Source organism: Hippopotamus amphibius, chromosome 4, assembly GCF_030028045.1.
Source record: "Hippopotamus amphibius kiboko isolate mHipAmp2 chromosome 4, mHipAmp2.hap2, whole genome shotgun sequence".
NCBI classification, from domain to species: Eukaryota; Metazoa; Chordata; class Mammalia; order Artiodactyla; family Hippopotamidae; genus Hippopotamus; species Hippopotamus amphibius.
In genome coordinates, this window is record NC_080189.1 from 8,610,704 (window position 1) to 8,627,484 (window position 16,781).

The following is a 16,781-nucleotide window of genomic DNA, read 5'->3' on the forward strand; positions in this document are numbered from 1 at the left end:
CTCTGACCAACCTATTTAAACCACAACCCAACACCAATCTCTTGAAATGCCAGTCCTCCTTGATTTGTTCAACTTTTTTTCTTCTTTTTCTATAACACTTATTCCTTCTAACTTACTATTATAATTATTTATTTATCACATCTGTACTTCCTCTTCTTCTCCCAGAATGTGAGCTTCACAAGTGCAAGGATCTTTGTCTGTTTTGTTCAATGATTTATCCTAAGTGCCTAGAACAGTGCCCAGCATCATGGATGCACTCAGAAAATACTACTGAACAAATAATTCTGTAGCTTGGCATGCTTGCTCTTTCCTGACTCAAGGTCATGTTCAGAAAACAAACAAATAAACAAAACAAGGCACATGTAAATCCACACCCGAAGAAAGAAAAAGAAGTTCAAATCATAGGATATTTCAGAATGACACACAGCAAAACTCCTTTAGAATCATCTTCCCAAACTCCTTCCCTAAGATCTACTCATAAAAATCACTGCAGCTGCTCCTATAATCTCTAAATATTTTATAAAAATCACACATGTGATTTCTATTTTTTTTACCCTGTGTTTCCGTTTACCCTTTTTTAATTTTTTCAAAAATAGCTCTCAATTCAATCAGGCTGAAATTTGAAAGGATAAAAGCAAGAAAGAGCCAGTGTAGGCTTGCTTAGGGAGAATTTAGATTGTCTGAAAATAAAATGGTAGAGACCAGGCATTTGCAAAATTTCAGCTAGTGAGGGGGAAAAGATTAAACCAGAGATGAGCCAGGGGTGTATCATTAAAATGTTATCTGATGGGTCATGGCTATGTGAGGACAGGGTAATGTCACTGGTATTCTCATATGCAAATAAACAGACTGAGGGTGAGATCATCGATGGTTTGTCTAAGGTGAACACACAGTCCTGCATCATACATGCAAAACTACAACACTTCACAGATTAAGATTTTAAACTGGGCACATTTTAGGTGAATAAAGGAATCTGCTATTTCACACATTGGTAATTAATGTGGAGAAATCATTGCCCTAGTAATCATTTCACAATATATATAAATATCAAATCATTATGTTGCACAATTGAAACTAATATAATGTTACATGTCAATTATACCAAAAAAAAAAAAAAAGAAGTTGTTGCCTCAAAAAGTAAGACAAGCAGAAAACATATTCAATAGTGGATTTAAGGACATGTGTAATGCATCTGAGGTGACTACTTCCCCACAGCCACTCTTCCGGGTTATCACCCTGGAGGATGAGAAAGACATATCCCTCGTCCTGTCAGCTACAGGACACTCGGCAACATCGACAATGGCAAGATGCCATTTTGGCAAAAAAAAAAAAAAAAATTTTATGTATTCCTGCACCTGCCAAAAACTGAAATTTGCATGCCTAGTCTACATCGTCTCGTGTTATTCTCCTTAACAGGAGTGCCTGGTTCATTTACCAAAATCTTGCATTCTCTTCATTTACCAAAATCTCATTCATTCTTTTGGAGACATTTTAACTCCTCATCTTGCCGTGGGTGTAAAACAGTAAAATCTCAACACCTCACCCGTACTTCTTTGGTAGCAAACAGTTTAAATATAATGTCCAGGAAACATGCTGTTTGAAGTGAAATAGCAACATCACCATAAAATCTAGCCAGTTTACAAAAGCTGGATGAACTAACTTGGGTATTATTGACAGAAATTATTGTCTCATTAAAGTTACTGACATGGAAAATGAACAAGGTACTAAAATGACTCAATATACTGTCTATTACTACGAAGGAAAATCCTCCTGTATGGAAAACCATTATTCAAATTTATGAATACACATCTAATATCAGAATATATGACCTTAAAACATTCATCTCTCAGTTTTTGTGATTATTGCCACCACTTACTTTAGGCAGAAATAACAGCTATTACATTATCGATGGTTCAAAAATTAGGAGTATATTTTTATTAAAATAGTTTGCTATTCTATTAAATAAACTGTTTAGGCTATCAGGACCCATATTTGCATATATTTAATAAAAATAAGCACTATGCTATGTCTTATTATAAACATATTAAAGCTTTAAAAAGTTACATTCTACAGACATCAACTGTAATTTACCATCTATGTGAATACTACTTTATTAAGATTATATAGAAGTTTATTTCATAGTAGATGATTTTATATATTTTTAAGATTCATTATACATCTTTGGATGACTTCCCCAAGGATCTCCTCTTAAATGAAGTAAGATTATTAGAGACTAAAGGTCTATACTTTTTTTTCTATTTAAGGTAATGCTTTCTTTCTTTTTTTTTTTTTAAGTTCTTTATTGGAATACAATTGCTCTACACTCTTATACCAGTTCTTGAGGTACACCAAAGTGAATCAGCTGCATTTATGCATATATCCCCATATTCCCTCCCTCCTGTGACTCCCTCCCACCCTCCCTGTCCTGGCCCTCTAAAGCATCACCCGTCATGGAGTTGATCTCTCTTTGTAATACAGCAACCTCCCACTAGCTACCTATTTAACATTTGGTAGTGTATGTATGTCTACGCTACTCTCTCACTTTATTCCAGGATTATTAGAGACTTAAGGTCTATACTTTATTGGGGGCTGACTGAGACTTACAGAACTTTCATCTTCAAAATATAAAATTAATAAAAAAAATTTTCAGAGTAAGATAGCCCTCGCATAAAAGATTTGAAAATAGGACAGAATATCACCTAAATTCACCAGGTTAAATTCAACTTATAGTTGGATGTAGTTTGTGGACATAACATCTCAAAATGAAACATTTTCATGTTGGAATGAAAGGCATTTTTAAGAAGTATGTTAAGGTAGTTTATGTAATGCTTCATATAAAAGTTGTATTTTTCTACCATGTGGGAGGTCAACTAAGTTTTTATAAAGAGTTTCTCCCTAGATTTGCAGAAACTAACAAAGACGAGATCTTGTAATATTTCAGTATGTCTATTTTGTAAGCAGACAACTACATTAAATATTCTACTTCAGTAAATATTTTAATGTTTAAAATATTTAAACATTTTAATGTTTCACATTTCAGTGTTTCCTTCCCTTCAGGAGGGGGCTTTAGAGGGGACCATACTGAGGATGAGTCATGACCAAGACAAGGAGAAGAGGGACATTTCTGCTGTGGGCTTCGGAAGGAAAACTAAAAATAAACTGAGTTCCTTTTCCAGCTGTTGCTTGCAGACCTACATGCATAATGGTCACATTCACTGAGGGAGGCTGAATGGGTTAATGTGACATCACAGATTGCTTGTCATACCTAACCATGTCCTGACATAAACGCCACTGCTAATACCACAGACACACACCACAGGCATGGTGAATGGCTCCTGTCGCCTTACCCCTTACAGGGTTGTGAGTTTGGGTGTTTCATTTGTCCTACAGCAAAAACGTGAATTTTGAAAGTCTGGACACGTCAAGGGAGAACGGAAGACCATTTACCTGTCTATGATGGCACACATGTCAATGCTGACATTTGCAAAACTTCCCGGCCTCCTTTGTGCCACTTCGTATAAATTTACAAGTTGATCATCCACTTGAATGAGCTGCATGCATCCTTGGAACGAAGGCTGAAGGACAGAGTGACTTGAGTTATTCATCTGGTTCAGATAACCTGTGAGAGAGGAAAAAATAGGAATGTTAATTTCTGTGTACAGCATGCTTCCCTAAAATTTCTCTGGGTGTTTTCCCTGACCACAGCCATCATATCCAACTACCGTGTTTCGTTGATCCTTGCTGATGTTGTATTCAACGCAGAAGAATGAATTCTTTTGAGAAAAAGGTATTATTTCAGGCGAAGATATAAGGGTTGAACCTAGGCGAACGTTTGTCTCTGGGGTCTAGCATCCTTCATATTTTCTCTTTTGACATCTTCTTTTTCGCTCTGTCACATCTCTCTGTTCCTCTGCTCACTGCTATACTTCCTTATCTGACCCTCTCTTCAGAGACCAGGATGTAAAATTTTAGACCTTTCCCAACTATCCCAACCATCTTTCTTTTACATCTTCAATATTTACTTCTATTTTCTTAATTCCTTAGAGGCCTGTTATTCAGATGTCAAGAAGCTAAACTTACTATTATCTACTAAGGTGGGTTTCTTTTCTGGATTAATATCTAACTCAATCCAAAGAGATACTTGCATTACAAATGATTTATCAATTTATAAAAACCAAAGAATCATAAAAAGATAAATTTAGGCATAAAGGTCAACCACCCTGCTCTGAATATCCATCTCATGTAAGCACCTAATATGACATAGGGGGCATAAGTGATAAGAAGTGAAATTAAAATTTTAAAAGAATGAATAACAAAACAAGAAAAGAAAGTTTCTATTAGGGTTAGAAACTACCAGTTCTATTACAGAGTACAACAAACATGCGAAGGTTGAGATCAGAAAATTTTAAAAATTTTATGGCAAAATAACTTTAAAATAGCACCACATATCAATTGCCTTTATGCCTTTTCAATAGAAGAAGTCATAATTCATATTATGCATAGGAAATCTGTAGGCCACGTGGAATAAAACTTGATCCCATTAAATATCTCCGCAAAGTCCCCCAAAGCTACTTTTCACATTGTTCCCCACACAAAATTCACCTACCAGAGCAAATTTAAACTGTAGTAATTTTCTGCTTAAAAATCTCAACTTACTCACACATTCTTTTCAATCTAATATATCTATAGCTAAAAAAAAAAAATGTATACAAAATGGGTTGGTATTGAGAAGTGTCATTAATTGGATAAAAAGGAATTTTCAATAGAAACTTTTTTCAGAAATTGACCATTAAGTGATTTCTTAAACTGTCCTATTCTGTTTGACTAGTAATAGTAGTTTAGAACAATATAGATCTCCTTTCTCCTTTATTAATGGGTTACAATAATTAAAATCTAATAATTATCAAATGAATCCTCTTTAAGGATTAATCACAGAAGTGTACACAATCATTTTCCATCAACACAGTACTATGTAAAAATAAGATTATACTTAAATTAATTTCTTGACTTAAAAAATAAATACAAGGCTCTATTTCAATATCAAACATATGTTTTTTTTTTTCTTTTTTCTTTTCTGAGTCACTTTTTTCCCCCATGTGCATTGACTTAATCCCCTCGGAAAATTGCTGACCTTAGCTAAGTGGTCTATTTAGCCTAGCTGTATGCGTACATATGATTTTCAATCTGTCTAATCAAGATAAAATTGAATGGAGTTTAACGTCTAAACTTAGAGAGAAAACATCCAGCTGTAACTTTATTGATTATTCTTAAAGAGATGATCATTTGCTTCTGTTTTTTGAATACTTGGGAGTCTCTAAATATCCACACTTGCTTTGAAGTATTCCAAAATGGGTAGATCTATTGTGAGAACAAGATCTTCTCTGAAGCAAGGCAGCTGCATAACACACAGATCACTATGGAATGGCTATAATTAAGTTCATAAAACAAGACTTCATCAGTCACTCATAACAATGTTGTTTGGCCCTGATGAATTTGGAGTTTAAAATTGTCAAGTCCTTTCATTTTTCTACACGAGATACACTCTAGGAGAAGATAATTATAGTACAAACTACTACATGTCCATTAAAATGTAGCCTTGAAGTTTCATGGTTCTGGAAGAGGTTGTCAGTAATGGCTGAAAGGAAGGTCAGGAAAAGGATCCTTGCTGTGTTGCAGTGCAAAGTTTAGCAACACTGTGATAATATGGAAAGGAAAACACTGTACTTAATGAATTGTGTAATCTGGCTAAGGACATTTCTGCACAGAGTATTCTGGCATCTTCTCTTTGAATATAGTAAAAGGAAAAAAGAAGAGAGAAAAACTAAATAAAAATTGCTAAATATGACGAAGCCAGATCTTGGTAGATTTGAAAATAAAATATTTTCTTAATTTCAGTCTTTCCAGATGTTGAACAATGCAAAAATTAAGAAATCACTTCAAGGAAAACTTCAACTACCAGGAAAACATGATCTAAAGATGACAATGAGGTATAACTATAAAATCCATGTTAAGACCTCCAAAATGTATTAGATGGTGCCTGCAAGAACCATTCATTCAGACCAAAGAACCTCTAGGCGGCTTAATGTTGTCTCTTACAGAGCCTCTGAGTTAAATGATAATGGTTCTAATTATTTTTAGGACATTTTCTCCTCAGCATGTCAGCAGAAGCCCAATGTGAAAGAGAGCTTATCTTTATGAAAGTGTGGATGTGGCTTTTGTTTACTGAAGTAAAGCTAAATAACATTGAGAGGAAGCCTACAATTTTTTAAGAGAACTGTATTAGCAGAATGTTAATCACTCCCTTATAGTTGGCAATGGGTTAAAGATGCTGAGTCTCTGATACTGAAATTCCTAGTGCTCTAACACCCCCCTACCCCTGAAATGGATGACAGCATATTTTTATTTATTTATCGCTTTATTTATTATTTATTGTTATTGTTCCCTATATGTACAAATACAATTTCAGTAAAAAATCTTAGTGTAATAGTGTCTGTGATACTTTCAGTGACTACTCTAAAGCTTAGGATTTAACCTACTTGGTAGATTAATAGCAGGATTGTTTGGAGAAAAAAATTCAAAGCTGGGATTTTGAGGGTCAGAAATGAATAGTTATAAAATGGATAGAGAGTTACATTCAATTAAAATTTGTCAGGTTATTATAAAAAGTATATACAGTAAGAAATTTTTACTTTTGCTTGTTTGGGCTTAGAGCTTTAAACGTATTATACCTATGAATTTGAAATAAAAGAATGCAATGTTTATAAGTGGGTTGTTTTTACTGGGTTCTATGATTTGACAATATGTTGTAACACCCACAGTGAATTGTAATTGCATCATTCTCAGTTGCATCTATCAGTGAACTGGGTCATTATAATTATGTTACCTTACTGGCATGTTTGAGATTTCCATTTCAGGACTTGGCACATAAAAACTTTATACCTGATTTGAAGTCCTTTCAGTATTTTGCTATTCTTGTTGACAAAAGAAACACATACATTTGCAAGGTTTTAAAATTTTAACTCAGATATACATTAGTGAAAAGCATGCTGATATTTGTTTTGACGTTAAAATGTCAATCTAAGTTGTTGTAAATTATAATAGTAACTTGCTGGGACAGAAAAAAGCAAACAATAGGCAACTGGGTTGAATATTTTACACGTCTAAAACTACGTGCATACAAGATGTCTCTATTTCCACTTAAAGCTGGAAAGTGTGGGAGGTTGAGAAAGACTGGTAGAATGCTGTAAAGATGCTAAAATCATTTAGTGTCTTCCTCTCAATATAACCTTGAATATTGTGCAAAATGCCTACTAATCTCTACTGTTTACCATACCTTCCTAAATAATTCACCCTGGTGAGGGCTGGGTTTGTTAGAGTGAGCCCAGTGGTGGTTGGTGCCTGCAGTAAGGCCAGGCGAGCACATGCCCACCTGGCATGGCTGGGAGACTTACTACAGCACAGGTTGATTGAGCAAATAAGTAAATATATTGAAGCTAGTGGGAGCCAGGTTCTGACTGTCAGGAAAGGAGGGTGCAAATGGAAAGTGGGAGATCTTGAATGGATCCTGTGGGTTTGGACTGGAATTTAGTCTATAAGTGTGCACTTGTGGTTTTCAGTATATGTAGATACAGAAATAAATCTAGATGGAATTGTATATATGCTAAATAAACAGGTGATTCCTACCACCCACTGAAGATGGTCCAGAGAAGGATTGTACCCACAAGCAATGAGTCCCCTCATAGTTCAGATCTTAGTTTCTCTATTGAATAAAACCAGGACTCTTTCGAGAAATGGCTGATCCTACAGCTGGTCACAGAAAGCACAATATAAGCATGGAATATTTTGCTGCACAGGAAAGTAAAAAGTACTTAGAGAATGATGGTGTCATGTCAGAATGACATAGGGGCCAGTGTGAAGAGGGCTTCTACTACTCCCATCTGGACAATTTTAAAACAAAATAAATAATTTGAGTATCAAAAGTATATTTTGAGTATGGAAGGAAGGGATGAAGGAAGGAAGGAAGGAAGGAAGGAAGGAAGGAAGGAAGGAAGGAAGGAAGGAAGGGAAAAGGAAATTAATTTATAGATAGGTTTCATTGAATGAGTCCCGTTGAATAAAAATGAATAAATAAATAGGAGAATAGAAATCTCTTCCTGTGCTACCAAATGATAAAAGTATGTTGGAATTAGAAAGCTACCATCTGGGAACCATCATAGTAGTAATTAATTCAGGCAAGAAATATTAACTGATGCTCACGAGTGGGTGAAATTTGGATGATGAACAGTCTCAAAGTGTCTCCCTGCAAACATATTTATTAATTTAAAAGGGGAAAGTAGTCATTTTACAGCAAAGAAACCTGGCAGACATCTTTGTAATCAAGTGATCAAAGTTATTACCACCAGTAATGGGACCCACTGACACTGTGGGACATTTGGTAAGTTTCAATGAGAAGAATACGTCTCCTGGTGGTACTCCTGCCCAAAATACATATCCTAGGTTCAATCATGAGAGAACATCAGACAGATTCAAACTGAGAGGATCTTCAGGAATGACAAGGTTGAGAAAGCCAGCAAACAGCTGAGAATCTAATTTCAGTCTGCAGAGACTGGAGAGGTAGGAAAACAGGGTGTGTGACATGTGATCCCAGATTGGGTCTTTTACTATAAAGGACGTAGAGACACAGACATAGAGAACAAAACATATGGATACCAAGGGGGGGAAAGAGGGGTGGGATGAATTGGAAGATTGGGATTGACATGTATATACCATTGATACTATGTATAAAAATAGATAACTAATGAGAACATACTGTATAGCCCAGGGAACTCTACTCAGTGCTTTGTAGTGACCTAAATGGGAAGGAAATCCAAAAAAGAGGAGATACATGTATAGGTATAGCTGATTCATTTTGCTATACAGCAGAAACTAACACAACATTGTAAAGCAAATATACTCCAATAAAAATTTTTTTAAAAAAGGACATTACTGGACAACTGACAAAACTTGAACAAGGTCTCTGAGTCAAAGTTACACTGGTGGCTTCTGAACTCTTCTTGAAAATTTTTTTCCTGTTTTAAATTGTTTGAAAGTAAAAACTATTTTTAGAAAGATTATGATCCATCAGACATGAGATGGTGCTGTATGCTAAACACAATGCCATTCAAGAACCTTATTTTGGATTAAATCATTTCCCAATAAAAGGAAATTATCCTGTCTCCTTTCCTCCAATGTCCCACTTACTCTTTATTCCAGTTTAATCTGCATTCAGTGTCCATGGGTTGTCAAAGAAATCACTCTTCCTATTTCAGTGATGATTTTCAGGTAACCAAAGGCCATCTTGCACCCTTTAACTAGACCTCTCCATGGCATTTAACACTTGATTGTCATATATTTATATTCTATGTTATCAGACCAGGATGACTTTTGTGGCCTTCAAAGACTTAATATTCTAAATCACCCCATTCCAACTTAAGTTCATATCTCTCTTAGCCACATTTTTAGCTCTAGAGAGTTTTTTAAACTTTAAAAATATTAGGACACATGCAACCTCTCAAATCCCCTTCCAAGATTAAAAAATTGAAACAATATTAGTTACACCATTATATAAGTGTAAAAAATTCTACAAAAGTTTGATTTCTTTTCTCAGTATATACTTTATGCTTCAGATAAATCTGTCACATTTAAAAATAGTTCTGTTGTATTTTGGAATGTCTACTTTGCTAGTTCCTGAATTAAGTGCTTAAGATGTCTATTCTTATCCCCCTCAAAAAAAATCTGAATCACTTTGGTGTACACCAGAAACTAACACAATATTGTAAATCAATTATACTTCAACAACAAAAGATGTCTATTTTTGCTCACTACACTTTGGCCACCCCATCTCTTGCCTGTGCTTCAGGAAAACCAAGCGCTTTCTGCCAGGAATTCCGCCCCCCCCCTTGCATTTTTCCTGGCTGACTTATGATTCAGGTCAGCTCAAATATCACCTTCTAAGAAGGGCCCTTCTAAGGCCACTCTACTTAAAATTGCTCTATCCATTTTCTCATTCCAGTTCCTCAGCTACTTATTTCTTGTCACAGAATTTGTCAGAATTAATAATTATCTAGATTGGTTTATTTATTTACTTACACATGTTTGTGTGTGTGTTTCTGAATGTGTTTTTCTCCCCTTTACTATAATAGTTTCATGATATCAGTTGTATTGTCTTATTTCTCTATGAATTAAAAAAAAGTATTTGTTGAGAAAAACCCACAACCTATTTATATTAAAACAATCCATTGGATATACGGGAGATGTTCAAGATACAAAGTGTCTATGATAAAGTTTGAAAATAAATTATTTTTCAATAGATTGAAGCTCTCCTTTATAACATAATATGATCTCTTTTTTCAGGCTTTATTGACCCCTCTAAATTTGTTAGGTGAATGATCAAGTGAGTAAATATGTTTGAATTTTTTTCCTAGAATGAGGTGATACCTAACTGCACTTCTTCACTTCCTTCAGGGCTCTGTTTCAGTTACCTTAACAGAGAGGCCTTCTCTGAGCACCAGTTAAATAACATTCTCCTACCTTATTGACCCTCTATCCCCCTTATCTGATTCATTGTTAGTAACTCTTATCACCATATTATATATTATATGTTTGTTTGTTGTTTTTTCTCCTTTTACTGGAATGTAAACTCCATGAGACTTTGACTCCTATATCTCTTACATAGTAGGGGCTCAACCACTGTCTATTGAATGAACAAAAAGCCGCTGAAGAATTTTGAGCAAGAAATAACTTAATCAATTTGTATTATGTTATTTTCTGTCTTGTGGACATAGGCATAAGCTGGTAGAGGGAAAACTGAAGGTAAGGATTGTTGTACAAAAGTCAAACTATGTTAATATAGCTGATTTAGAGGCAATGGATGAAAAATATTTCACAGGAAGATATGACAGAACTGGCTGGTCTACTGGATATGAGTTCTGCACACAGAGAGATATGACTGAGAATGACTCTTAGACTCCTGGGTGAGCAACTAGATGGATGATTTTGCCTCTACGAAAAAGAAGGTGCAGGAAAAGCATCAAGTCTTTAAGGAGCGGATGAAAGGAGAGGAGAAAGTGTGGTGGGTTGTTCTGATGAGTTCAAAGCTAGCCTTTCCAAGTCTGAAGTACCACTGGGATATCTAAGATAAAACATTCAATCCTACAGGAAAAAAACTGCAAAAAATACAAACACGTGGAGGCTAAACAATACACTTTTAAACAACCAAGAACTCATTAAAAAGGCAAAGAGGAAATCAAAAAATATCTAGAAACAAATGACAATGAAAACACAACAACCCAAAATCTATCGGACACAGCAAAAGCAGTTCTAAGAGGGAAGTTTATAGCAATACAGTCCTAACTCAAGAAATAAGAAAAATATCGAATAAACAACCAAACCTTACACCTAAAACAATCAGAGACAGAAGAACAAAGAAACCCCAAAGGGAGCAGAAGGAAAGAAATCATAAAGATCAGAGCAGAAATAAATGAAAAAGAAAGGAAGGAAACAATAGCAAAAATTAATGAAACTAAAAGCTGGTTCTTTAAGAAGATTAACAAAATTGATAAACCACTAGCCAGACTCATCAGGGAAAAAAAGGAGAAGACACAAATCAACAGAATTAGAAATGAAAAAGTAGTAACAATGGACACCATAGAAATACAAAAGATCATGAGAGACTACTACAAGCAACTATATGCCAATCAATTGGATAACCTGGAAGAAATGGATACATTCTTAGAAAAATACAATCTTCAAAGACTGAACCAGGAAGAAATAGAAAATATGTACAGGCCAATCACAAGTACGGAAATTGAGACTGTGATTAAAAATCTTCCATCAAACAAAAGCCCAGGGCCAGATGCCTTCACAGGTGAATTCTGTCAAACATTTCGAGAAGAGCTAACACCTGTCCTTCTCAAACTCTTCCAAAATATAGCAGAAGGAGGAACACTGCCAAACTCACTCTACGAGGCCACCATCACCCTGATACCAAAACCAGGCAAAAATGTCACAAAAAAACAACATTACAGACCAATATCACTGATGAATATAGCTGCAAAAATTCTCAACAAAATACTAGCTAACAGAATCCACCAGCACATTAAAAAAAATCATACACCATGATCAAGTGGGGTTTATCCCTGGGATGCAAGGATTCTTCAGTATACGCAAATCAATCAATGTGATACATCATATCAACAAACTGAAGGATAAAAACCATATGATCATCTCAATAGATGAAGAAAAAGCTTTTGACAAAATTCAGCATTGATTTATGATAAAAACTCTCCAGAAAATGGGCATAGAAGGAAATTACCTCAACATAACAAAAGCCATATATGAGAAACCAAAAGCCAACATCGTTCTAAATGGGGAAAAACTGGAAGAATTCCCTCTAAGAACAGGAACAAGACAAGGGTGTCCACTCTCACCATTATTATTCAACATAGTTTTGGAAGTTTTAGCCACAGCAATCAGAGAAGAAAAAGAAAGAAAAGGAATCCAAATTGGAAAAGAAGTCAAATTGTCACTCTTTGCAGATGACATGATATTATATATAGAAAACCCTAAAGACTCTACCAGAAAACTGCTAGCACTAATTGATGAGTTTAGTAAAGTAGTAGGATACAAAATTAATGCACAGAAATCTCTTGCATTCCTATACACTAACAATAAAAGAGCAGAAAGAGAAATTTAGGAAATTCTCCCATTTACCATTGCAACAAAAAGTATAAAATACCTAGGAATAAACCTGCCTAAGGAGGCAAAAGATCTGGATGCAGAAAACTTTAAGACACTGATTATAGAAATCAAAGATGACACAAACAGATGGAGAGACGTACCATGTTCTTGGATTGGAAGAATCAACATGGTGAAAATGACTGTACTATCCAAAGCAATTTACAGATTCAATGCAATCCCGATCAAATTACCAATGGCATTTTTCACAGAACTAGAGCAAGAAATCTTACGATTGGTATGGAAACGCAAAAGACCCCGAAGAGCCAAAGCAGTCTTGAGAAGGAAAGATGGAGTTGGTGGAATTAGGCTTCTGGACTTCAAACTATACTACAAGGCCACAGTGATCAGGACAGTATGGTACTGGCACAAAAATAGAAAGAAGATCAATGGAACAGAATAGAGAACTCATAGGTAAGCCCAAGCACATATGGGCACCTTATCTTTGACAAAGGAGGCAAGAATATACAATGGAAAAAAGACAGCCTCTTCAATAAGTGGTGCTGGGAACATTGGACAGCAACATGTCAAAGAATGAAATTAGAACACTTCCTAACACCATACACAAAAAGAAACTCCAAATGGATTAAAGACCTACATGTAAGGCCAGACACTATAAAACTCCTAGAGGAAAACATAGGCAGAACACTCTATGACATCCATCAAAGCAACATCCTCTTTGACCCACCTCCTAGAATCATGGACATAAAATCAAGAATAAACAAATGGGACCTCATGAAACTGAAAAGCTTTTGCACAGAGAAAGAAACCATAAACAAGACAAGAAGGCAACCCTCAGAATGGGAAAAAATAGTTGCCAATGAAACAACGGACAAAGGATTAACCTCCAAAATATACAAGTAGCTCATGAAGCTTAATACCAAAAAAGCAAATAACCCAATCCACAAACGGGCGGAAGACCTAAGTAGACATTTCTCCAAAGAAGACATACAGATGGCCAACACACACATGAAAAGATGCTCAACATCACTCATCATCAGAGAAATGCAAGTCAAAGCCACAATGAGGTATCACCTCACACCGATCAGAATGGCCATCATCACAAAATCTGGAAACAACAAATGTTGGAGAAGGTGTGGAGAAAAGGGAACTCTCCTGCACTGTTGGTGGGAATGTAAGTTGGTACAGCCACTATGGAAAACAGTTTGGAGGTTCCTTAAAAAACTAAAAATAGAACTACCATATGATCCAGTAATCCCACTACTGGGCATATACCCAGAGAAAACCACAATCCCAAAAGTAACATGTACCACAATGTTCATTGCAGCACTATTTACAATAGCCAGGACAAGGAGGCAATCTAAATGCCCATCAACAGATGAATGGATACAGAAGATGTGGCATATATATACAATGGAATATTACTCAGCTATAAAAAAAGGAATATGATGGAGCTATATGTAATGAGGTGGGTAGACCCAGAGTCTGTCATACAGAATGAAGTAAACCAGAAAGAGAAAAACAAATATTGTATGCTAACTCATATATATGGAATCTAAAAAAAAAAAAAATGGTACTGATGAACCCAGTGACAAGACAAGAATAAGGATGCAGATGCAGAGAATGGACTGGAGGACACAAGGTTGGGGGGGGGGGGGGCGGGGGTGAAGAGGAAGCTGGGACAAAGTGAGAGAGTAACATAGACATATATATACTACCAACTGTAAAATAGGTAGCCAGTGGGAAGTTGCTGTATAACAAAGGGAGATCAACTCGACGATAATGGATGATGCCTTAGAGGGCCAGAACAGGGAGGGTGGGGGATAGTCAAGGGAGGGAGCAAATATGGGGATATGTTTATAAATACATCTGATTGACTTTGGTGTACCTCAAAAGCTGGTACAAGAGTGTAAAGCAATTATATTCCAATAAAAAAAACATTCAATCCATAGGTTACTATTAATATCTGGATATCAGGAGAGGGATCAGAATTTGGAAAAGAGTTTTCTGTCACTATGCTATGGAGGTGGAGGAGATTGCATAAAGAAACTGTATAGTGCAGTAAGCAAAGAAGGTCAAGGCTGCAACTCTAGAAATCATCTAAGTATCAAGGGTAGAAGCAGGAAAATAAACCAGTGAAGAAAACAAAGAAAGAGGCAGAAGAAAAACCAGGGAGTGATATCAAGGAAGTGAAGGAATGATTAACTATATCAAAGATCACAGAATCCAAATTCCACAAAGACTTAGGGCTTGACTTGGGTTTACCATTTAAATTAATGGGAAACTGGAGAAGAGGGTGTGGATAACAAATTGCAGTGTTGAAAGAGCACACGACGTGGGAGAGCAGAAAGCACAGCAGTCCTAGCACTCCATTATCAAATAGCGGTATACTGATGAAAGGCTAATGTCTTTGGAGGTAATTTTTATGAGTTAATTTTAATTATGTAAATTATTTAATATAATCTCCTGGCTTTTTCAAATTTAGTATGTCATTTATATTTATTACATTTATGTTTATCTACTGTTTATTTGTAATAAATGAGTAGTAAATATAATATTAAGAATTTTGCCTCTATCAATTTTCCCCCCTTGGGTAAATTAATTAAATGCTCTGTTTATTGTTTCTTATCTATAAAATAGGAAAACATAATACCCCAGCACAGGAGGTTGTTGCAAAGAATTAGTAAGAATATAACTACAAAGTAAGTGCCTAGAAAATGCCCATAGTATATACCAAAAACATATAGAAACCATCATCATCATCACCACCATTTCTATTATTTCAAAGGGTTTAGATTATTTTAATGGTCTTTTATCTATCAGAGATCCAAAACTATGTTATTTTTATTTTTAAGAATGTTAAAATCTCATTAGTAAGACAGGTCTCAGAAACATGAATATAATTGTGTTAAAAATGTTACTGCCTATTCAAATGAGTAAGTAAAATGCAAGTTTTAGAAGACTTTGAGAAGACCAATCTCTTCTCTTGAATGTTTCATCTCTTTCCTTGGCTCACAGAATATTATATTGTCCCAGGTTTTCTCTATACTTTTCTAACAATATCATTTCAATTTCATTTACTGATTTCTTGCCTCCTACCTGGTGTATAAATGTAGGAGTTTATCAAAGTTTGTCTTGGGCTGTGTCAGTTTTCTTGGTCTCTCTACAATAATAGCATTACCCAAACCCATTGCTTAAACTACCAACTATATGAGTAGGTCTCCAATAGTATCTCCATCACAGGTCTTTCTTCTGAGCTCAGGACTAATGTATCCAGAAGTTCTCGGACTTCTCCATTCTAATGTCTCTTGCATGTTCAAAACTGAAGATATATTGTTCCTGATCCCAGGTGGTATTATATCACTCAAAAAGTCAACTTCAATTTCCTCACCTAAAAAAGTTGCACATATTAAGCAACCAAGAAAAATCCCCGGCCCCTCCATCCTTGATCCCTGTAGGCATGATCACATTGTGTCAGTTTTACTTTTTAAATAATCCTCAGTCTCTTCATGACCATCTGAGCCCAGACTGTCACACCTTCTCCACCACCCACTTCCAAATCCATCTCCAGCATGAAGCCTGAGTGATCTGTATTAAAATACTAATCTGATCATGTTACAACCTGATCAGGACTCTTTTATTTAATTGATAAAATGAATTAATAGGATTTTAAAATGATTTCCAAGGTCTTTCTTTCCCTCTAAGGTTCTGGTTTTCCAAATGCAATATATGTTTATAGTGATATACAAAATGTGGTGTCATACGTTATGAAAACAAATTTTATTTATTTTTAAAAACAGTATTTATTCATTTGATTTATTTAATTAAAATTAATTTAATATAATTTATTGGAAAACTTAGGTAGACTAATTTAAAATATGTATATTTTAGAATATTTAAAAATATATAAATATTAGTATATTGTTCAAAAAACACTGTTTATCAAAACTTTATTGCCTTAGCAGGATCAAAAATTTTCAAATAAAATTTGTGAATCTCTCCACCTATCCTCATACAATACTGATAAGATATGTAAAGTGTATTTA

At 35.1% G+C, this 16,781-nt stretch overlaps 1 protein-coding gene across 1 annotated transcript in view; it reads right to left on the reverse strand.

Moving 5' to 3' along the window:
* Nucleotides 1-16,781, reverse strand: part of CNTNAP2 (contactin associated protein 2) — a 2,049,865-nt gene that overhangs the window by 878,478 nt on the left and 1,154,606 nt on the right. Inside the window, exon 10 of the mRNA XM_057731238.1 lies at nucleotides 3,448-3,619. Within this exon, the coding sequence (XP_057587221.1) occupies nucleotides 3,448-3,619 (172 nt within the window). The remainder of the gene's footprint in view (nucleotides 1-3,447; nucleotides 3,620-16,781) is intronic.